General features: G+C 31.9%; 1 protein-coding gene across 7 annotated transcripts; it reads left to right on the forward strand.

The window, feature by feature from the left end:
* The first annotated feature begins 1518 nt into the window (after positions 1 to 1518).
* Positions 1519 to 24470, forward strand: LOC111811886 (two-component response regulator-like APRR2). Of its 7 annotated transcripts, none has more exons than XM_023698934.1 (14): positions 1519 to 1597; positions 1691 to 1835; positions 2369 to 2525; positions 3276 to 3355; positions 3524 to 3590; positions 20313 to 20359; positions 20674 to 20751; positions 20866 to 21201; positions 21272 to 21370; positions 21890 to 22030; positions 22122 to 22376; positions 22474 to 22542; positions 22663 to 22743; positions 24188 to 24470. In XM_023698934.1, the coding sequence occupies exons 3-14, from the start codon at positions 2396 to 2398 to the stop codon at positions 24347 to 24349; spliced, it is 1545 nt and encodes a 514-aa protein (XP_023554702.1). In that variant the 5' UTR covers positions 1519 to 1597; positions 1691 to 1835; positions 2369 to 2395; the 3' UTR covers positions 24350 to 24470. The 7 variants fall into 7 exon arrangements, with proteins under 7 accessions (XP_023554702.1, XP_023554703.1, XP_023554704.1 ...); XM_023698935.1 differs by having other exon boundaries at positions 1560 to 1597; positions 1787 to 1835; XM_023698936.1 differs by lacking the exon at positions 1519 to 1597 and having other exon boundaries at positions 1677 to 1692; positions 1787 to 1835.
* The last annotated feature ends 50 nt before the right edge of the window (positions 24471 to 24520 follow it).

The raw sequence follows: 24520 nt of genomic DNA on the forward strand, positions 1-24520 counted from the left end.
CTTATAAGTTCCATACTAGCTCATCGAAATGTTCAAATTAATATTTAATATTTTACTCCAGTCTTTCTTTTTTAAATTTTTTGGATTTAAAATAATTATGGAGTGGAATTAAATTAGTAAAAAAATTAATTTTTAAATAAATGGATTGGTTGAAATTGAAAGTTTTAAAATTAAAATGGATTTATTTGTTTATAAAAAATTTTAAAAAAATATAAATATTTTTCCAATTAATTTAAAAAAACCATTTAATGTGAATTGCTCACCGACCTTGGGCTTAGAGATATTAAGAGTACATGTGAATATACACTGTCCAGTCCGAATCACCAACAAAAAACCGTTGAATTATGTAGTTTGTATAGATATAGGTAGGATAAACAAACATAACCATTTTCATTAATTAATTATATATATATATATAAGTGGACCGTTCCTAAATTAGTTAAAATACTGTCAACCTGAACATAGCTCAACAAATAAGATACTGTAAATAAAACATTGTCAATTTTAACATCGTTTATTGCTTAAAACACTTAAAACATTGTCAAGGTACTGTATATACACGTGTATGGTAGTTTATGTTGTCAATTTTAGCATTGTTCATGTGAGATCTCACATAGGTTTGGATGGAGAACGAAACATTCTTTATAGGATATGAAAACTTCTCCCTAGCAGACACGTTTTAAAAACCTTGAGGGAAAGTCCAAAGAGAACAATATCCTGAATGTGCGTGTACAGTTTGTTGTCAATTAACATCGTTCATTGGTCAAAACATTGTGAACTAGAACACAATTAAAAAAATAAAAAACAAGACATTTTTTTTAAATGGTTAAAATAATTCTTTTATATTCAAATTATTCTTAGACGTATTTTTAATAATTTAAAATTAATTTAACATTCACTTCACTTAATTAATGTTCTAGACAAATAAGAATTATATTTTAAATTAATAGTCCTTTTAAACTTAATTGGAATATATTAATTAATTAGACTTTATTGTATAATCTTTAAATAATCTAAATAACTAAATTAATTATAATTTATTAAATACATAATTAAAAATTTAATAATATATTACATACAATAGATTAAATAATATATCAGAATTTATTAGAAAATTTTAAAATATAAATTCCATTTTCATAACCGTTTTCTTTTTTAAAATTATATAATTTTTCTCTCTAATTTATTTACTACCATATTCACTCTCCATAAATAAACAATTGAATTTTATTTTTTTAATCAAATTCTAAAATATTTTATATTTTCTTTTTACTTTAAAATGATTATTTAAATTTGGTAACTAAATTTATAATTTTATCAATATTTAAATAAATCAAGTGAAGTATAGAAATTAAAATTAAAAAAAAAAAAACTTTCAATTATTATTATTATTATTATTATTTATTTATTTTTTATTTTTTTTGAAGAAAACATCACATGTGTGTATTTGACTGCCAATGTACAAAAAAGTTGAAGATGAAGCTTTATTTTTTAAGAAAGAGGAGTCCTTCCTATAAATAGATGATGTTGAGCGGGCAAAACAATTTCAACTACGTAGAATGTTCGCTGCGCATTGCTAATTCCTGCATTTTCCACTGTAAGATTTCATCTTCCATTTCCTCTCTTCAAATTCTTGTAATCTTTGAACTGAACAAGGATTCAACAGTTTTCTTCATTGCCATGGATGCAGAGGTGTGGTCCGCAATCTCAAGGATCCGTACTGTCTTATGTGTTTAGTCTCTATCTACGATCTCTATCTCCGTTTATTGTTGCTTGTTTTATGTAGATGCTAAAGGTACGGTTCCTTCGGAGGAAGAGACGAAAGCATGATTGAGGTAATCTCCACTGTGTCTTCTTCGTCAGAATAGTTATTTTGGCCTTTCAAATCGCCAGTGTTCGAGCGTTTGTTTTGAAATGTGATTGTGATTATGATTGCGATGAGTTTGATTTTTGTCGCTTTTGTTTCGGTTGGAATGATTTTGATATGATTTATCTCTTTCTCTATGCTTTGGTTGTTTCCGGAGGCGTTCCGATTGGGAAAATAAGTTTTTCGGAGGATTTAGTCTTCGAAACACTTCATTAACCGAAGTTCAGGATGCTTATGATTACTGTAGGATCCATTTTAATCAGAGGAGTACTGTGTGTTCCATGTATTATCGTTTTCTCGAGTAATCTCTTGAGCTGTCGTATTAAATTTGCAGCGAGACATCTGTATACATTTATTTCTTTTTCCTCGAACGTTTCGCTCTTGCACATTTGTGAAATTTTGATTTGCTGTTTGTTGTTGTTTTTTTTAAAATAAATATGTGGAAATTTTCATATCAATTGAGGATGAGTTGAAAATGTTTGCGTTTTTGCCAATGATCAGTGATCTAAGAAACATGCCAAGCGAGCTATGGTTTGCACTGTCGATGATTTACAAGAATGGAAAGACTTTCCTAAGGGTCTTAGGGTTCTTCTCCTTGACCGCGACAGTAGCTCCGCTTCCGAGATAAGATCACAACTAGAGGAAATGGAGTATGTTGGTGAGATAGTTCAAACGCCTCATTTTGGTCTTTTTGTTAGAAATCCTCTTTCTTCTACAGCAGTGTTTTTTTCTATCTTCTTCAACATTCAAATATATTTGCTTTACTCGCGTCCTAAAGAAGGCATTTTAAGCTACTTGATTAATTGAGGAGATCTGCATTCTCTTTTCTATAATCCATCTTTGGAGGATAATTACATATATGTATTTCCATAGAATTTATCCCCCTTTAATTTTTCCTTTTTTTATGATTGTAGGCCTGAACTTTTATACATGTTTCAAGGTCCCTAAACTTTTGAAATCTTGATTTTGGTCCTTAAAACTTTTTTAAACCACTCATATATATATATATATATATATAAAATGTGTGAGATTACATCAGTTCTTCAATACATTAGATAACATATTTATGGTAGGTACTACTTGTGGAATATAATTAAAGTTGAGGACTAAAATTGAGATTCTATAGAGAGAAAAAAAGTCCAAAATGGCAGTAAAAGTTAAAGGGCCAAAATTTGGAGACCAAAATTGAACATTAATGAACATATTGAAAATGCACTTATTTCTACTTTCTACGACTTTAGAGTGTCATCATTTCTTCCACAAAATGTGTATTTCCAAATATTAATTTGTTGTGATCTGTATTCTCACTGTTGTGATCCCATTTTCATGTTCTCTATTCCTTTAAGAAGTTACCCTTTTAGTTTCTTCTATACTTCTATGTTGATAAGTTTCACTTGTCATATTGCAGTTTATTCCTGCACTGATGAGAAGGAAGCTTTGTCAGCAATTTTGAATACACCGGGAAACTTCCATGTTGCAATTCTGGAGGTATGACTAATGACTTCCGGAATGGAATTATACATTTAGGCCATAAGTTGAGTCCTCTGGTATGCTTACTTGATAAATTTAGTTCTCGTGATGATTGGACCATTTTCAATAGCAATATTATTGGTTTTGTTTGTCCTTTTAAACTCTTGGATCCATCTCTGGTTGCAGGTGTGTGCAAGAAATTATGATGAGAGTTTTAAGTTGCTTGGAACTTCCATGGACTTGCCAATCATAAGTAAGTTAACAACTCNTGAGGGACTTGTTCTTATTCAAACTTCTGTTCAGACTTGATTGACCATTCATTATTCTCATTGCTATTTTTTGTGGACATCTTTACAGTTCACACTGGCCTGCATGAAGATGGGGCGGCCAGAGCTAGCAAGGAAAGCCATTGCAGTGGCTGAGAAGAAGCTTTCAGCTGATCGTTGGCCCGAGTACTACGACATGCGCAGTGCAAGCTTAATAGGGAAGCAATCACGACTCTTCCAAACATGGACGATTGCCGGTTTCTTGACATCAAAGTTGCTTTTGGAGAACCCAGAGAAGGCGTCTCTATTGTTCTGGGAGGAGGATTATGAGATTCTTCAAGGCTGCGTTTGTGTACTCGGCAAAGCCAATGGAAACAAGTGCTCTCGCCATCGTCATCGCCAGCATCGAAAACCGAATAATCTCAACCATTAGCCTAACAACAACTGTCTCTAACAGATGAAGTTCTTCGGAGGTGCATTTTTCTCCCCTCCGGTGATTCTGTGTGTATAAAAAAAAATGCAATTTGAGGCTCAGTTTTTGAAGAGTCTGTATTGTTGTATTCATTGGGAGTTAAACGTATGATTCTGAATAACCTTCGGAGTTGAATACTTTTAGGATAAATTTGAGGTTACTATTTATTGATTGGTATTTGGTCAACCATTTAAAAAATTGTCTTCAATATTTTTATAGTTAATATATGTCTTGACTAGTTGAGTAATCTGTACAAATGTTAATACTATTTTTATTTAAATAAAAGATTTTAAAATGTACCTCCAAGTTTAAGAATAGATATATATATATTTTAAATTATGGTTTCTTCCATTTTGAATTATTTAGAATTTAATTAAAAAAAAAAAAAAAAAAAAAAAGAATAAAAAGAAAAAAGGTATATTGACCAACGATATTTTGAGAAGGCATTTTCCAATACTCCAAAGCCTGATGAACACTCCGAAGCATCCTTGATGCAACTTCAATTAGAGAATAAAGACAGGAATGAAGTTCCGGAAGAGATGGAAATGCTTTCTTGGATTCAGGATATTGTATGGGAACCACCAGAAGGAAGTGAGAAGTCTCAACTGAACCTGGGAGAATCTTTGCAAGGTAGCTGGGAAAGCGGACATCAAATGAACTGTTCAATGGAAACTGATAGCAGGGAAAAAGATGTGTACTCTAAATTCGTCGAAACAGCTACACATGATTTGGTTTGTGAAGGTCCCTTTCAGGAGGGTCAACCTCGATTATCTGGCAAGGTAATGGTCAAAGAATACAAGAACTTTCTAGTTGGTTTAGGCTGAGAGTAACGTTTATCATCCATTGCAGAATAAATCTGATGTCAAAAGTAGTGCTTCAGCTGCTGAGCATTCAATCCAAGGCTCTGATGTGAACCATTCTGCTGGATCCAAAGCGAAGAAATCAAAGGTATATTGTCGGACTCAAAAAAACACAAAATTTTGTGCATCTAGATTATAAAATACATTCAAAACTTGGGTTTTCAAATGAAGCGTGTAATTTCATCGTGTCAAGGATGAGATTTTTGTGTGAAAGTGTAACAACTCAAGCCCAACGCTAGCAGAAATTGTCCTTTTTGAACCTTCCCTTTTGGGCTTCCCCTCAAGATTTTTAAAATACGTCTGATAGAGAAAGGTTTCCACACCCTTATAAAGAATGCTTCGTTGTCCTCTCCAATCGATGTGGGATCTCACAATCCACCCTCTTTCGGGGCTTAGCGTCCTCGCTGGCACTCGTTCCTCTCTCCAATCGATGCAAGGGATCTCACAATCCACCTTCTTCGGTTAAATAGTTGTACTAGGAGATCAATTGCTCGGAGTATAAACTTGGCCAGTCCCACACGAACGTAAAAAGAAATAAGCTTTGAACTGTGACTTCTTATTTATGAGATTCTGAATCATACTGTTGTTGGCTAATATTGTCCGTTAGGTGGACTGGAGCCCAGAGCTACATAAAAAATTTGTTCAGGCAGTGGAACAGTTAGGCATAGATCATGCAATTCCTTCCAAAATACTTGAGCTCATGAAAGTTGAAGGTTTGACAAGGCACAATGTTGCAAGTCATCTCCAGGTGCCCACTTGACTTTGCCTATGTATAAAATAAGTTACAATTATCCTCTCTTATTTATTTATTTATTTTAGCCTTTACGTTGTTTATGTAGAAGTACAGAACGCAAAAGAAACATATAATGCACAGAGAAGAAAATCCATGGTGGTCACATCCAAGATGTACAATACAAACCAATCACTTGAAACCTATCATGGCTTACCCTTCTTATCATCCTAACTGTGGAATATCACTGTCTCCTGTTTTTCCAACATGGAGACAGACCAATAGCCATCCAGGTAACGCCCGTCCGCCCGGGTTTTGCCATTGGCCACGACCAGGAATTCAACCCTGGAATTCGTATGCAGGAGCAGGGGTAACGTTTACTGTTCTTAGAGTTCACTGTATAATAATGAGACTGTCACCACAAAAAGACCCAAATTTGAAACCTCGTACTTCACTGATTGGTTTAGGTACAAGCTGATGCATGGGGTTGCCCTGTGACGCTGCCTTCTCATGCTCCATATTTTGCACTTCCTCGGGTAAGAGTTGATTTGATTTGATTTGATTTTTCTTTTACCGTGAGTTAAAACTGAGAATTTAACCTCCTTATTTGGAGTGAGTAATTGTGGGCGTTTTCTTTTGGCCATTTTGCAGCATGTATTATCAGCTTCACACAATATGCATACGGTAAATAAGAGCTACGGCATGCCTCAGAGTTCATTTGATCTTCAACCGGTAATTTAAACCTCCTTTTCTTTTCCATTATCAGGGGGCATTTGGTTTATGGGTTTCGATGTGGAGGGAATTTAAGCCTATGTTTGGATAGAGGTATTTAATGTTTTGCCACGGTTAGGAACCACGGTCCTTCTCTCATTTTGTCCCCTTTTAGTATAAGCTTTCATGACTTTACTTTTGGTTTCTCAAAAAACCTCACACCAATGGAGGCAGTGTTCTATACTTGTAAACTCACGAACTTTCTCTTAATTAGCCAATATGAAACTTGTAACGGCCCAAACCCACCGTCAGCTCTTTGGGCTTTACCTTCGAGGACTTTCTTTCAAAGTTTTAAAACGCGTCTAGTAGAAAGAGGTGTGGACTCTTATAAGGCATACTTTCTTCTCCTCCCCAACTAATGTGAGATCTTACAATCCACCTCTTTGGGGGCCAGCGTTCTTGCTGGCACACCACCCGGTGTCTGGCTTTGATACCATTTGTAATGGCCCAAGTCCACTGCTATCTGATATTGTCCTCTTTAGGTTTTCCGTGTAATGCTTTCCCTCAAGGTTTTAAAACGCGTTTACTAGAGAGAGGTTTCCACATCCTCATTAGAAAATGTTTCGTCGAAGTAGGTCTCGTAGAACTACTCTCAATAATCTCAACACAAACATCCAAATTGCCTAACCCACAAATGCATGAGTTTTCCAAAAGCCCCACTTTATTTTTCCCAACGGTTTCCCCATTTTTGTTGTTTTCTTTCTGTTCTTTCTATTTGTTTTGTTGTTTTTTTTTTTTTAAATATGATTCTCTGTTTTCTTTTATTACTATTTCTTCAACTATTTATGTTTCGTATTATTTTCCTTTTCTGTTATAATTTTTTTTTTGTTTCTTTTTTTTTAAAAAAAAATTATTTGTGTTATGCTTTTATATAATTCGTTTTTATCTATCAATCTTTTTAAAAAGGTTTATAGATGGGTTGGGAGAAGAAAGAGATGAGAAATGATAATAANCAGCAGGGGTAACGTTTACTGTTCTTAGAGTTCACTGTATAATAATGAGACTGTCACCACAAAAAGACCCAAATTTGAAACCTCGTACTTCACTGATTGGTTTAGGTACAAGCTGATGCATGGGGTTGCCCTGTGACGCTGCCNAATTAATTCTTCCATTTAATTATTATACTAATTATTTATAAATGGAAGTTGGTATAATTTTATTAAATTCTTTTATTTTAAGATAATTATCAATAAGATTGGTGGTCGAATAAACTCAAAATTTTAAATTTTAGATCCTAAATTGAACAAAAATTTAATTGGTTAATTTTATTAAAAATTTTTTTTTATAATTATTTTAAAGGTTTTTTTATATATATATATATACAAAAAATAATAATAATAATTATAGAGAGAATTTAAAAAACTAATTTTAGTTTATTATTGAATTGGGTAGGATGAGGAGGTGGTTGACAAGGTTGTAAAAGAGGCAATGAGGAAGCCATGCTCACCGCTTCCATTAGGGCTTAAGCCTGCCACAGAGAGAGTTCTCACAGAGCTTTCTATGCAAGGGATCTCCGTCGTCCCTCCTCAAATCAACGGCTCCAGACCTCCCTGATCCCATTTCTATATAATATTTGTATCCTAATTGATTTTAGCCAAGTTTGTTAAATTACATTACTTATTTTGTAAGGAAAAACATCATTTTAAACAGAATTCTTTAACCTCCTAATAATAACAAAATAATAATAATGAAAAAAAAAATCCCGGTTAAATGTTCAAACAATACCATATAATTTAAAGTTGCGTCTCCATTACGATGAGTACGGATGTGTGCGTTACAAGTATGACTGTGACATTTATGTTTGTTATTATCTTGCAAAGGTTGCTATTCCTTTTGAGTGTTCAGCACAACCCGTTAGCAAGTGCTAGCAGTAGGCCCAGAGGGATGCGGGTGCGAGCCCGCCTTGTGAGCCTATGTTCGCATGTGTAGTTTGTGTGTAGAGAAGTATTACACATCTAACCTTGCTCGAACTAGAAAGTCGCCTAAAGAAATGAAACATGTTTTAAATGATAAGTTCCCCATGTTGTATGTGTTTACATTTCCTGACCTTAGTAGTGTCACTTGTTGAGTATTTCTTAAAATACTCAAGTTATGTGCTACTCTTACATTTTAAGTAAAAGCAAGACATCCTTGTACGGGTGACGGTGACGATATGTTGAGAATATGACAGTATGTTATTTTCCTGGTGTAGTTCTTATTTTTATTTTAAATGTTTATGTTGTCTTAAAGGTTTTACCTCAAATATGTAAGTCTATGACATCGTTTATCAAATTATTTTAGATAAATATTTCCACGTTTAACAATCATGTCATCATGCATAACGACTTCATTTTAGAATAAAAATAGGGTGGTTACAATTTGAATACTTCAACATGGCCTCGGATAGTTTAAATATATATATTAAAAAAGCAGTAGGGATAATAATGAAGATGAAAGATGGAAGACATATTTCTCGTCTCTACCTCCTTTTAGGAATGTTCATATAATCCGATGACCTAAATAATTAAGACTACCAATACACACCACACGAGTTGAGTTGAGTTTGATAAGTAGGTTAAAACTTGTCTACTGAGGTCAATTTGATGGACCCCGAAATAGGGTTTATAACTCAACTCTACTTTTCAGAATGTTGTGAATATTTAACTAATGTTAGTGATGTAATTTTCGCGGTCGCCGGGATTTTTGCGACTTCACCGACAACTTCGGCAAAAAAAAAAATTTCTTTTCTTTCTGAAATACCGCTCCGATCCGATGTTAGTGATGCAGGAGACTTTAAAAATGTTTTATATTTAGGTTTGTATTTAATCCAATAATTTTAAAATTTTAAAATTTGTGTTAAATTAATTTGACTCAATTATCTTTTAAAGTTATGATTCTATCAAACAAAATAATAATAATAATCTTATACTGAATATATGACTTAAAATTTTCAAATATGTTAAAAGAGTTATTAAAATAAAATTTAAAAAGCCTATTAATATTTTTTAAATATAATTATTTATTACATACATGAACATATAACAGTTTTTTTTCCTCTCCTCTCGGTAATATAAATATTATTTCCATTATAGTTTAATTATTTATTTATTTTTTAAGCTTTAAATAAATTTTGAATTTAATTATAAGAAGGAAAACCATGGCTACCTTAAATTCCCTGTAATGTTTAATAAAATGATAGAACTTTTAATTTGGTATTTAATTAATTTAAGCTTAAAATTTATGTTATTTTATTAATTTTGTGTTTGATAAATATATAAATTTAAAAAAATTAAATTTAAAAATTTTAATTTATAATAGGGCATGAGGTTTATGTTTGTCAAGATGTTACAAAGGTCGCTATTACTTCCCGATGTCTGACACAACTCATTAGCGAGTGCTAGCCTGACAATTGGGTTCTGGGGGTGTGCAAGCTAGTCTAGTGAGCCCACATTCGTACTGTGAGTCGTGTGTAGAGAAGTACTACACGTGCAATCTTGATTGGACTAGAAAGCTGCCTAAGGAAATGAAATGTGGGTCGTGTGTAGAGAAGTACTACGCATTAGCCACTCAAGCACATCAATATTTATTAAAAGAAAAAAAAACTATTTTTAATTTCATATATTATGTAAAAGTCAAATGGTCCATTTGACTTATTCTTACGTGGAGATTAAAGGAGATCGAGAATAAATCCGGTCCACAAATGTCTTTTGTCGGGAGACTATAAATACTCACAATATGTTATGTAAAATTCAGATTCGTGGATGAATGTAATTCAGATCTCACGTTTCCCTTAGAAATCCGAGCATCATATTTGCCATTTCTAAGTTTCAAGCAATTCTCGTGATAGAATTGCACCCGAGCCATTCAATCAAGCTTGGATCAAGTTAGATTATGGAGTGACTCAATTTAGATCAAGGTTCCAAATCTTGCTTCTAGATATTCGAACGTAAGAGGTAATCTAATTCTAGCCTTATCTCTTGGTTGATCCAAATTTCGTATAAGGAGGTGTTAATTACTTTGATTCAGGGTTCTTGCTAAAACAAAAGCTTGGATCGTTAGGCTGAGGATTAGGGTTGCCTTATCACCTGTGTTGGGTCAAACACATTTCATATTTAGTAGTCTTAGGTTAGAATAGGGCATTATGTTATTTTCCTTATGTCGTTTCTTATTTTCATTATAAATGTTTGTGTTGTCTTAAAAGTTTTACCTCAAACGTTCACGATCACGGGATTTACGATGCTTCCGTCGGTCTCAAAGGGCACCTCGTCTTTATCTGTAAATGTAGTAGCACGAGGCTTGAGTATTTTAAAAATACTCAGTAAGCTACCCCTTATCGAAGTTATGCAACAAGAACATGCGAATGCAATGACAGGACCTATCATATCAGCCTATTTTCCTACGACACTATCATAAGGGGCAGCTTGGATGTGTACTATATACTCTACACACAGCCCATACGTGCGAGTATGGACTCATTAGTCAGTTGGCACACTGCTGGGCTCCTTTCCTTGTCTGACGAGCATGTCTGGTAGCTCTTTATGCCGGACACCCGTTAGAATGAGTAACATGACAAAATTATGTAAAACATAATGATAGTTCTCCTACCTAGTGGTGTATGTGTCTGTACCCTCATGATGGAATAGGGGTATCCCCCAATGCACGAGCACACATAATGCATGAGGTCACAATATTTTTCATTTTCAACGTTAATAAATATAATTCCACTATCGTTTTTCATTCCTATCATATTATTTCTCATCTTTCCGTTCTCATATCATGCATAATTTTAATGGGGTTATATTTCATGTCATTTATCGTGACATCATGTTATTCATAACATGTTGTATACATACATTTTATGAGACATAACATAAATTTCCATACTTTTAACGTAACATTTCATAACGTGCGATTCATACAATAATTACCTCAACGGTCACATAAAACAATCTAAACATAACATATCACATCACATCATAACGCACATCAATTCATTCCAAAACAGCATACGTTCACATTGCATACATTTATGTATTAAATCGTAACAGTCTAAACATACAATTTACGACACGTGCGAAACCACGGGCACGTGCCAACATACAATATTCCACAAACATAAACATAATCCAACTTAAAATTGTGAAATACGACTTTCAAATGACATAATTTACCTTAAACAAGGTCGAAGTCAAGTCTGGGAGGGTCGAAACAGTGTCGAACATGTCAGAAATGGGTCTTTCGAGCCGAAATACGCGTCAGAGCGGGGGAGGTTTTTGCTTCAGACGTTGACACTTGATGCCACCAAGAGAGGCCACGTGTGCAGAGTGAAGCCAAGTCGAGGTGCAGGTCATAAGGCGAGTCGGGGTTCAATCACAGATTATTCTTTAAAAATTAATCAAATTTAAATAGCTATGTTTGTTTGGTTAGAGTTCTATATAAAAAAAAACATATATTATTTCAATAATACCCTTTTATCTTCCTATAATTATAATAAATTTATTATAATTTGAATCAATATCTATTATTTTTGTATCTTTAATAATTAAAAATCTATTTTATATGAATTTAATAAGTTTGTATTAATTTTATATTTTATTTTATAAAACATGTAAATTTATATTGTATGGTTGATAATATTTGTTTGAGTGGTTTATACAAATTATATGAATTTGTGATTTTCTTTTTTTAAAAAAATGAATGATTTCACTATGGAATAGTAAAAGAAATTTAATTAATTAGATAATTTAAATAGAAATTATTTTATATGTAAATGAAAAATATAAATATTGTTAAATAATCCGATCAATCTTATCGTTCAACCTAAATTATAAAAAATGGGTTCGATATAATTTTTTTTCTTTTTAAAAAACCAAACTCCAGTCCGATTGATAGGTGACATTTTTTTTTTTCTTTTTTGTTAGATCAATCAGACCAATCAAAAAATAGAGTTATAATCTAATTCAACCCTACCTTACTTTAGTTACGCTGTGACTGGAAAATTTAGTTGTTAGGGTAACGTGTAACATGGATAAATACATTTTTTTTTTATTATTATAAATAATGTGACAGTCCAACACAATCAAACCTAACCAAACTTGAAATTTTCCGTTCTTTTCAAAGATTTTTTCTTTTTCCATTCAAGCTGTATATATCACTAAAAAGTTATTATCAAATGAACGTCTTAATAATCTATTTTAAAAAAGTCGATTTCAGTCGTAATTTTGTTAAGCATGATGACAAAACTTAAAAGTCTAAATTTTGCACAAAATAATATCGAAATTTGGTTTAACTTAGCTTTCCAATCTTAAATAGGAACACACTTCAAATCAAAGAAAAAGAAAGGTGAAGAAATTAATGGAAGAGAAAAATAAAAATATAGAAAAGTCAATATTTCCACTTTCCCCTTTTGGATATATTATTATTATTATTATTATTTTGTCTCTATTTGTTTTTCCAATATATATATATATATATATAGTATTGTCAAATAAGTGTTTTCCATTAAATAATTACTTTGAAATTTTAAATAATTTATTATTCTTATTATTATTTGAAAAAATAGATGTTTATTAAATTTTATATTTTATTACATTTTTAAAAAATCTCATAAAATTTAAATAGTAAAAAAATTAATAATAGGTTAATAAATATCAATTTTTAGTAATTTATCTATTAATTTAAATGATAAAACAATCTAAATTCATTAATTTCAATCAATTATTTATTTACACTATTGATTTTTAATTGGTGTAATTAGAAAATAAAAATAAAAAATCAATGTCAAACAATGACGTAAATAATTGATGCATAAAAAGAATCAACATATCCGGATAAGCAATAATTTATATATTCTATTTTAGTCATAATAATTCATTACTTATTACTATTTTTTAAATTATTTTTTCCCAACATTAATCATTTTCGAGTTGTCTTAAAATTAAATAAAATGAAAGGTCGGGAATAAATTTTGAAAATAACAACTTATCCAAATAGATACACGATAACCACAAGATTGAGACGGAAAAGTCTTCCCATCCCTATCATCTATTTCATTTCCTCCTCCCAATAAAATTTGATATCTAATATTGTAATATATATATATATATTTACATTAAGCAGAGCGAGGACGGAATAGAGAATATAATCTCATCCCCGACCCCATTATCTAATACAAAAAAACGTTTTCCACCTCTCCTCAAACGAGAAATACCCTATCCATTTATGATGGATTTCCGCATGTAAAATTGACATCTCTACCCTTATTGAAAAGGTTAGATGTTTAAAATACTTAGTAATTAATTAGGTTAAGTGCATACCCTCGCACTGATATATTGCAAAATCAAGTGACATAAAACTGTTTAAAATTGGACTTCCTTGCAGATAAGTAGTTGTCATCAGTAAAATCACAACACGGTGGTACAATCCCCATATATATAATAGATATAATTTCCACAATATCATATCAGGTAATTGACCTCAATGTCGTATCACACAGTTCAACGTGATTCTCTCGTTATTTTATTTTATTTTCTTCAAAAAAAAATTATTTGATTAAAAATCAAAACTTTATAATGTGGGGACCAAACAAAAACAAAAATAAAAATGTTGAGAACTTTTGTAGCATATATAATAAGATCCATTTATTTCTTTATTTCACTTTTGTGTTTACTTTTTCTTTTTTTGTCTCTATTTCTTTTTTCAAAATTTTATTATTATGTTTTTTTTTTTTTTTTTTTTTTTTTTTTTTTTTTTTTTTTTTTTTTTTTNTTTTTTTTTTTTTTTTTTTTTTTTTTTTTTTTTTTTTTTTTTTTTTTTTTTTTTTTTTTTTTTTTTTTTTTGGATTTTGAATAAGCTTTTAGTGGATAGTATTAGTGCACATGTCTCGTCAGCTAACTTAAATCGGGTCGTCCGATTTAATCATGATTTAATGTGAATTATAATTATTGAAATTACGCGGATTGAGTTGGAAAAATCTTTTGGACCAATATGAAATTTTAGTTCGGATTGAGTTAATTACTCGAGTAACTTGAATAAAGTTCACAACTCAACCCAACCCGGGTTGGGTTGTGAGTTGAGTTGGATGGTGAAGTTGTTTTTTTGTTTTTAATTATTTAAATAAATTATGCGTATTCACAACACATATTACACTAAATTTCATAGAGTTTATAAATATAAAACATTTATGAGTCACAACACATCACTAACATCGATTAGTTTATTGAAACATATAACCCGTAAATCTATAAGATCCCATGAACTTGAAATTGATGTCATGGGTTAGGTTGACTTAGATACAAAAGACAAAATGAAACTTTTATTAAAGATAAATTGGTGACACTCGCCTAAGCTAATTAGGTAAGTGACCTTAGTATAAGATAGACTAGAAATTATATGAGTTACAATTTATAATGTATGAGTTGTATTGTATGATGTCTTATACTAATATATGACGATGTATGAGTTATGATGATGCATGAGTTACGATGATGCTTAATGGTGTGCGTAAGATATATATTTCGATGAATGATGTACTTGATATGCTTGATGCACTTTATGGACGTTTGTCTTAATATGTTAATGTTTTCCATATTAAGCATGCTATATAATGATGAGTGTCATATTACATCATGTCGATAGACCGACATAGGACATAACCCTAAGAGTATTAAAATGATATTCATATAAATATCCAACGAGCATGTATTACTTAATATAACAAAGAGATGAGACTAGAAGATTGTGTCAGAAGAGATGATAAGATGGAAATTAGAGGGACCTCATGCATGTTGTATGTTTATAAGCATAGGGATACTTACCCAGAGACGATGAGTACGGACGCACACAGTATGATGATGAGAGTGTTCATGGGGAGCATAACACCAAGGGGTTTCGCTGACTTCCTGATGTCGCTACAGATTAGCTTGACCAAAAAGGGTCCAGGGGTGTGTGATGCCCTTGGGGATTCACACTCACATGTGTGGGTCGTGTGTAGAGAAGTATTACACATCCATACTAGTCTAAGACTGGAGGCCACCCGTAGAGAATAGAGATAGGTCCCAAGAGCATGATTGCATGTATTTGTATTTGCATGGCCCCCTATAGTGGGGCCACTTACTAAGTATTCTTCGAAATACTCATGCCATGTGCCACATCATTTTTCAAGTAAAGGCAAGGCGCACATGTACAGATGACGGTGACAACACGAGCTGTAACATGTGCATAGGGTAGATTCATATTTAAATTCGTAGTCTTAGGTTAGAGTAGGTTGTTTTGCATTTCATCGTTTTAAATTATTTTGTATTTGTTTTTATTTTCTCTAAATTTTAGTATTTCGTATTTAAACATGTAAAACCATGACGGTGTTTTCGAGAGATAGAAAATGTTTTGAATGTTTTCGACATTTATACTATAAATGATTTTTCTTTTAAAAGTAATATTTTCGTATAGATGATGAGCATGAGACATTAATAACGACTTTGAGTAGGTAGAAATTTATATTACCGTAACACTAATGATAAATTTAGTTGAAAGAAAATTTGAAATGTTCAAATTAATATTTATTTATTATATTTGAGGGTTTGAATTAATATTTCAAACAAAATGTATTTATTATATTTAATACATTAAATATTATAATATAAATATAATTAAAATTTTAATAAAATTCAAAGGGGTTAAATATATCTTGAATTACTTTATTTAAATAGGATTTAAATAAATAAATAAATATATATATATATATATATCCAGATCAAAACGTCTAATATTCATATCTTCTCAATTTCACATAACATCCTATTCATTTTATGTAACGACCCTAAATTTCTACTCATTTAGAGTTGCTACTAACGTCTCATGCTTTTTTAAAATGCGGAATATAACTCTTAAAAGAGAACATCATGTACAGTATAAATGTCGAAAACATTTAAAACATCTTTTAACTCTATAAACACAATCATGATCTTACGTGTTTAATACGAAATAAAAAATAAATACATTGGACTTATATGAAAATGAGATTTAGAAATTTAGAAATTTAATTTTACTCCAAAATGTTAGTAATACATGGTCTTATATGGAATTAAATTAGTAAAAAATTTAATTTTTAAATAAATGGATTTATTTCTTTATCAACTATTCTAAAATCAAAATCAAAATTGAATGGGTAATTTAATGAAATTAAAAGTTTTAAAATGATTAATTAGTTTATGACTTTTTTTTTTAAAAAATAAAAATAAATATTTTCCCCATAAATGCATGGCATTGAATGCATTCCCTTTAAAGTTGAACCATTTATCGTGAATGACACCTCCGACCGTGGCCTTATATATTAAGAGTACATGTGAATCCACACTGTTCAGTCCAAATCACCGACAAACACCCATTCAATTATGTAATTTGTAGAGATAATAGGTAGGATGCACAACCCCAACCCGTTTCATTAATTAAATTATATATACGTTCAACACACTGTCAATTTGAACATAGCTCAATAAGTAAGATATTGCATATACACATATTCTACCGGTTTTGTTGTCAATTTTAGCATTGTTTATTGGTCGAAATACTAACAACATCACCATAGCTCAAGAAACAAAGTTATGTATATATACGTGTACTGTAGATTTTTTTGTCAATTTTAGAGTCGTTCATTGGTCAAAACCCTAACAACCTGAATAAAGTTCAATAAACAGGACTGTGTATATACACATGTACGGTAGATTTTTTTTTTTTTTTTTTTTTTTTNTGGTCAAAAAAATGATAATCCGACCTGATAACCCGAATATAGTTCAATAAACAAGATTATATATAAAAACGTGAATATAGTTCCATAAACAAGATTATATATAAAAACGTAAACGGTAGATTTTTTTATCAATTTTAACGACGTTCATTAGTCAAAGCACGGTAAACATGAATATAACTTCCTAAATAAGGTAAATGTGAATTCAATAAACAAGGTATGTTTTTTACTTTGGAAATTTAGATCTCAATATTTTAATATTTTAAGGTGATTTTAAAATGGTTAAAATAATCTTTTATATTTAAATTACTCTAATCATTTAAAATTAATTTAACATTTAAAAAAAATGGAGAAGAAATACACATTAAATTAATAATCCCTTTAAATTTAATTTGAATATTTTAATAAATTTAATCGGAATGTAATTGGACTTTACTAATATAATGTAAATTAATGGTAATTTATTAGATACATATTAAAATTTTAATAATATATTACATCTATTTTTAATTTGTCAGATTAAATAATATATTAGAATTTATTATAAAATTTTAAAATATAAACTCCATTTTCATAACCGGTTTTTTTTCCTTGAAAATTATATATTTTTCTCTATAATTTATTTATTACCATATTAAGAGAGTATATTCCAGTAGAATGTCATAGTTTTATAAGGGAGGAATATTATCTTTATTGATAAGAGACTTTGTGAAAAGTCCAAAATAAATAACCGAGAACTTAATTTCAAAGTGAATAATATCATATAAGTGTCGAGTTAAGCATAAAAAAATCAAATTTTTATTTAAAATTTTAATTTTATTTATTTATTAGAGTCCTTCCTTTAAATAGATGATTATTGAGCAATTTCGACTACGTTGAATGTTCGCTGCGCATTGCTAATTCCTGCATTTTCCACTGTAAGCTTTCATCTTCCATTTCCTCTCTTCAAATTCTTGTAATCTATGAACTGAACAAGGGGATTCACCAGTTTTCTTCATTGCATGGATGCAGAAGTGTGGTTCGCAATCTCAAGGATCCGTACTGTCTTATGCGTTTAGTCTCTTTCTACGATCTCTATCTCCGTTTATTGTTGCTTGTTTTATGTAGATGCTGAAGGTACGGTTCCTTCAGAGGAAGAGACGAAAGCATGATTAAGGTAATCTCCTCTGTGTCTTCTTCATCAGAAAAGTACTTTTGGCCTTTCAAATCGCCAGTGTTCGAGCGTTTGTTTTGAAATGTGTTGTTTGATTGTGATTATGATTGCGATGAGTTTGATCGCTTTTGTTTCGGTTGGAATGATTTTGATATGATTTCTCTCTCTTTCTCTATGTTTTGGTTGTTTCCGGAGGCGTTCCGATTGGGAAAATAAGTTTTTCGGAGGATTTAGTCTTCGAAATCCTTCATTAATCGAAGTTCAGGATGCTTATGATTACTGTATGTTCCATTTTAATCGGAGGAGTACTGTGTGTTCCATGTATTATCGTTTTCTCGAGTAATTTCTTCAGCTGTCGTATTAAATTTGCAGCGAGACATCTGTATACATTTATTTCTTTTTCCTCGAACGTTTCGCTCTTGCACATTTGTGATTTGATTTGCTGTTCGTTGTTTTTTCTTTATAAATAAATATGTTGAAATTTTCATATCAAATGAGGATGAGTTGAAGATGTTTGAGTTTTTGCCAATGATCAGTGATCTAAGAAACATGCCAAGCGAGCTATGGTTTGCACTGTCGATGATTTACAAGAATGGAAAGACTTTCCCAAGGGTCTTAGGGTTCTTCTCCTTGACCACGACAGTAGCTCCGCTTCCGAGATAAGATCAAAACTTGAGGAAATGGAGTATGTTGGTGAGATAGTTCAAAAGCCTCATTTTGGTCTTTTTGTTAGAAATCCTCTTTCCGTTACAGCACTGTTTATTTCTATCTTCTTCAACATTCAAATATATTTGCTTTACTCGCGTCCTAAAGAGAGCATTTTAAGCTACTTGATTAATTGAGGAGATCTGCATTCTCTTTTTCTATAATCCATCTTTGGAGGATAATTACATGTATATATTTACATAGAATTCATCCCCCTTTTCATTTTTTGGCTTGGATATGATTGTAGGCCTGAACTTTTATCCATGTTTCAAGGTCCCTAAACTTATGAAATTTTATCTTTGGTCCTTAAACTTTCATTAAATCACTCATTTAGTATCTATTGGAAAAAATGATAATATATATGTATAAATAATGAGAGAGATGACATCAGTTCTTCAATACATTAGATATACATATTTATGGTAGGTACTATTTGTGGAATGTAATTAAGTTTGAGGACTAAAATTGAGATTCTATAAACAAAAAAAAGGTCCAAAATAAAATGGCAGTAAAAAGTTAAGAGGCCAAAATTTGGAGACCAAAATTGAACATAAATAAACATATTGGAAATGCACTTATTTCTACTTTCTACGACGACTTTAGAGTGTCATCATTTCTTCCACAAAATGTGTATTTCCAAATATTAATGTGTTGAAGATCTGTATTCTCACTATTGTATGTTCTCTATTCCTTTAAGAAGTTGCCCTTTTAGTTTCTTTTATACCTCTATGTTGACAAGTTTCACTTGTCATTTTGCAGTTTATTCCTGCACCGATGAGAAGGAAGCTTTGTCAGCAATTTTGAACACACCGGGAAACTTCCATGTTGCAATTCTGGAGGTATGAGTAATGACTTTCGGAATGGAATTATACATTTAGGCCATAAGTTGAGTCCTCTGGTATGCTTACTTGATAAATCTAGTTCTTGTGATGATTGGACCATTTTGAGAGTAGCAATATTATTGGTTTTGTTCGTCTTTTTAAACTCTTGGATCCATCTCTGGTTGCAGGTGTGTGCAAGAAATTATGATGAGAGTTTTAAGTTGCTTGGAGCTTCCATGGACTTGCCAATCATAAGTAAGTTAACAACTCAACAGAAACTGATATAGGTAGATACTTTCGATCAAGAGGTCAGAAGTCTGTATCCTCTCTCTTACATGTTGAACTATTAGAAAAAGAACACAGATCTAGAACGGGTTTTCTTTTCAGAATAAAAAAAGATGGGTTTGACAGCTTCTTTCAACAAATTTTACGGTTCCTGACCTGACAATGAGATTATGTTGTTCTGTGGCACAGTGACTTCGGATGTTCATTGCCTAAGTACCATGGTGAAGTGCATTGCAGTAAGGGTTCTAGTCTAATCTCTTGCTAAATGGTCTCTTTGTCTTTGGTAATTCTAGCAGCACTTTTAAGGGTTCCTTAGGGACCCGTTTACTCTGTTTAGATTAACAACAGCAGAAAGTCTTCCACTGGTAGCCATTTGCGTTTTGCAATAACTGTTTTCAGTTTCCAGTTTTCTTGTTGGTCTGAGAAACCACTTTCTAAACAAAGCTAGTATCTATAATTTTCATTTGATTTCCATCAGAAATTGATACTCAGATCGTAACTATAGTTTTGCATTATTATCTATGCATCTAGATTTACAGTTTACGTTCAGCTTGGTGCAGTTGAGTTCCTGTTGAAACCACTCTCGGAGGACAAACTCAGGAATATCTGGCAGCATGTCCTTCATAAGGTATTTTTCAGTTCTGGAAAAAAAAAAAAAAAAAAAAAAAAAAAAAAAAAAAAAANAAAAAAAAAAAAAGAATAAAAAGAAAAAAGGTATATTGACCAACGATATTTTGAGAAGGCATTTTCCAATACTCCAAAGCCTGATGAACACTCCGAAGCATCCTTGATGCAACTTCAATTAGAGAATAAAGACAGGAATGAAGTTCCGGAAGAGATGGAAATGCTTTCTTGGATTCAGGATATTGTATGGGAACCACCAGAAGGAAGTGAGAAGTCTCAACTGAACCTGGGAGAATCTTTGCAAGGTAGCTGGGAAAGCGGACATCAAATGAACTGTTCAATGGAAACTGATAGCAGGGAAAAAGATGTGTACTCTAAATTCGTCGAAACAGCTACACATGATTTGGTTTGTGAAGGTCCCTTTCAGGAGGGTCAACCTCGATTATCTGGCAAGGTAATGGTCAAAGAATACAAGAACTTTCTAGTTGGTTTAGGCTGAGAGTAACGTTTATCATCCATTGCAGAATAAATCTGATGTCAAAAGTAGTGCTTCAGCTGCTGAGCATTCAATCCAAGGCTCTGATGTGAACCATTCTGCTGGATCCAAAGCGAAGAAATCAAAGGTATATTGTCGGACTCAAAAAAACACAAAATTTTGTGCATCTAGATTATAAAATACATTCAAAACTTGGGTTTTCAAATGAAGCGTGTAATTTCATCGTGTCAAGGATGAGATTTTTGTGTGAAAGTGTAACAACTCAAGCCCAACGCTAGCAGAAATTGTCCTTTTTGAACCTTCCCTTTTGGGCTTCCCCTCAAGATTTTTAAAATACGTCTGATAGAGAAAGGTTTCCACACCCTTATAAAGAATGCTTCGTTGTCCTCTCCAATCGATGTGGGATCTCACAATCCACCCTCTTTCGGGGCTTAGCGTCCTCGCTGGCACTCGTTCCTCTCTCCAATCGATGCAAGGGATCTCACAATCCACCTTCTTCGGTTAAATAGTTGTACTAGGAGATCAATTGCTCGGAGTATAAACTTGGCCAGTCCCACACGAACGTAAAAAGAAATAAGCTTTGAACTGTGACTTCTTATTTATGAGATTCTGAATCATACTGTTGTTGGCTAATATTGTCCGTTAGGTGGACTGGAGCCCAGAGCTACATAAAAAATTTGTTCAGGCAGTGGAACAGTTAGGCATAGATCATGCAATTCCTTCCAAAATACTTGAGCTCATGAAAGTTGAAGGTTTGACAAGGCACAATGTTGCAAGTCATCTCCAGGTGCCCACTTGACTTTGCCTATGTATAAAATAAGTTACAATTATCCTCTCTTATTTATTTATTTATTTTAGCCTTTACGTTGTTTATGTAGAAGTACAGAACGCAAAAGAAACATATAATGCACAGAGAAGAAAATCCATGGTGGTCACATCCAAGATGTACAATACAAACCAATCACTTGAAACCTATCATGGCTTACCCTTCTTATCATCCTAACTGTGGAATATCACTGTCTCCTGTTTTTCCAACATGGAGACAGACCAATAGCCATCCAGGTAACGCCCGTCCGCCCGGGTTTTGCCATTGGCCACGACCAGGAATTCAACCCTGGAATTCGTATGCAGGGGTAACGTTTACTCTTCTTAGAGTTCACTGTATAATAGTGAGACTGTCACCATAAAAAGACCCAAATTTGAAACCTCGTACTTCACTGATTGATTTAGGTACAAGCTGATGCATGGGGTTGCCCTGTGACGCTGCCTTCTCATGCTCCATATTTTGCACATCCTCAGGTAAGAGTTGATTTGATTTGATTTGATTTTTCTTTTACCGTGAGTTAAAACTGAGAATTTAACCTCCTTATTTGGAGTGGAGTAAGTAATTGTGGGCGTTTTCTTTTGGCCATTTTGCAGCATGTATCATCAGCTTCACACAATATGCATACGGTAAATAAGAGCTACGGCATGCCTCAGAGTTCATTTGATCTTCAACCGGTAATATAAACCTCTCCTTTTCTTTTACTTTAGAGGGCGTTTGGAAATGGGTTCCGATAAGGGTTTTATGGCTTTACTTTTGGTTTCCCCAAAAAGTCTCATACCAATGGAGATAGTGTTCTATACTTATAAACTCATGATCTTTCTCCTAATTACCCAATGTGGAACTTGTAACGGCTCAAGCCCACCGCTAGCTCTTTGGGCTTTCCCTTCAAGGTTTTAAAACGCATCTAGTAGGGAGAGGTGTAGACCCTGATAAGGAATACATCATTCTCATCTCCAAACGATGTGAGATCTCATAATCCACCTCCCTTAGGGGCCCGACGTCCTCACTAGTACACTGTTTGTTGTCTAGTTCTAATACCATTTGTAACAGCCCAAGCCCACCACTATCTCTTTGGTAGCGCACCATCCGTTGTCTGGCTCTGATATCATTTGTAACAGTCCAAGCTCACCTTTAGCAGATATTGTCCCCACTTTGGGTTTCCCCTCAAAGTTTTAAAAACACATTTACTAGCTGATTTTTTTTTTTTTTTTTTTTTTTAAACTTCGATTATTTATGTTTCGTATTATTTCCCTTGTGTTATAATTTTTTTTTTGTTTCCTTTTCTTTAATTATTTGTGTTTTGGTCTTATATAATTTATTTAATTTTATCTATGAATCACTTTCAAATGGTTTATAAATGGGTTGGGAGAAGAAAGAGAGGAGAAATGATAATAAATTGAAATAAATTTATTTTATGTTAATAATTCTTCAAATAGATTATTATACTGATTATTTATGTGTAGAAGTTTATATAGTTTTATTAAATTTATTTATTGTAAGATAATTATTAAGATTGTTGGTTGAATAAACTCAATAACTTAAAATTTATGGCATATTATTCCTCATTTACTTTTTAATAAACAAAATTTAATTGGTTAAATTTATTTTAAAAATTTTACTTAATAAAACTAACCACCATTATCTTTATCTTTTGCCATTTAATGTTGAAACAAATAAAAATATTATTTATTTACTTCTAATTCTAATAGTATTTACGAGCAACACAATACAATTATTTTCAGACTATTATGATTTCTTGATACAAAAATTTAATACTATTGATTTTATATCATATTTGTATTATCAGTATAGTTTTATATATACACTTTTTTGTGCAAAATATGTAACGTATTTGTATTTAATGGAACTATGAGAAAAAAAAAACATATATTATTTGTTTTCGAGTTTTATTCTTCTTAATTTCTTTGTTTTAAATTTTTAGCCAAATTTCTAATAAACAAATTAAAGGACTTCCATTCCAACCCTTTATTATAGAATGTCTTTGTAAGTGCCAACAATTATTTTAAAGGTTTTTATATATATATATACAAAAAATAATAATTATTATTATAGAGAGAATTTAATAAACTAATTTTAGTTTATTATTGAATTGGGTAGGATGAGGAGGTGGTTGACAAGGTTGTAAAAGAGGCAATGAGGAAGCCATTCTCACCTCTTCCATTAGGGCTTAAGCCTGCCACAGAGAGAGTTCTCACAGAGCTTTCTATGCAAGGGATCTCCATCGTCCCTCCTCAAATCAACGGCTCCAGACCTCCCTGATACCATTTCTATATAATATCTTTGTCGTAATTGATTTTTGCCAAGTTTGTTAAATTACCCTACTTATTTTGGTAGGGAATAATATAATTTACTATTATCTATATCTTCATTTACGTAGTTATTCGTGTATGATTTATGGCATTTATGTTCGTCATCATGTTATAAAAGTTG

Source organism: Cucurbita pepo, chromosome LG15, assembly GCF_002806865.2.
Source record: "Cucurbita pepo subsp. pepo cultivar mu-cu-16 chromosome LG15, ASM280686v2, whole genome shotgun sequence".
NCBI classification, from domain to species: Eukaryota; Viridiplantae; Streptophyta; class Magnoliopsida; order Cucurbitales; family Cucurbitaceae; genus Cucurbita; species Cucurbita pepo.

Excerpts from the sequence above, each read along its gene's own strand:
- LOC111811886 (XM_023698934.1), top strand. The coding sequence starts at position 2,396 with ATGGTTTGCACTGTCGATGATTTACAAGAATGGAAAGACTTTCCTAAG. Across the intron at positions 20,752-20,865 it reads GGCAGCATGTCCTTCATAAG|GCATTTTCCAATACTCCAAA; the intron begins GTATTTTTCAGT and ends TATTTTGAGAAG. Across the intron at positions 22,543-22,662 it reads CATATTTTGCACATCCTCAG|CATGTATCATCAGCTTCACA; the intron begins GTAAGAGTTGAT and ends GCCATTTTGCAG.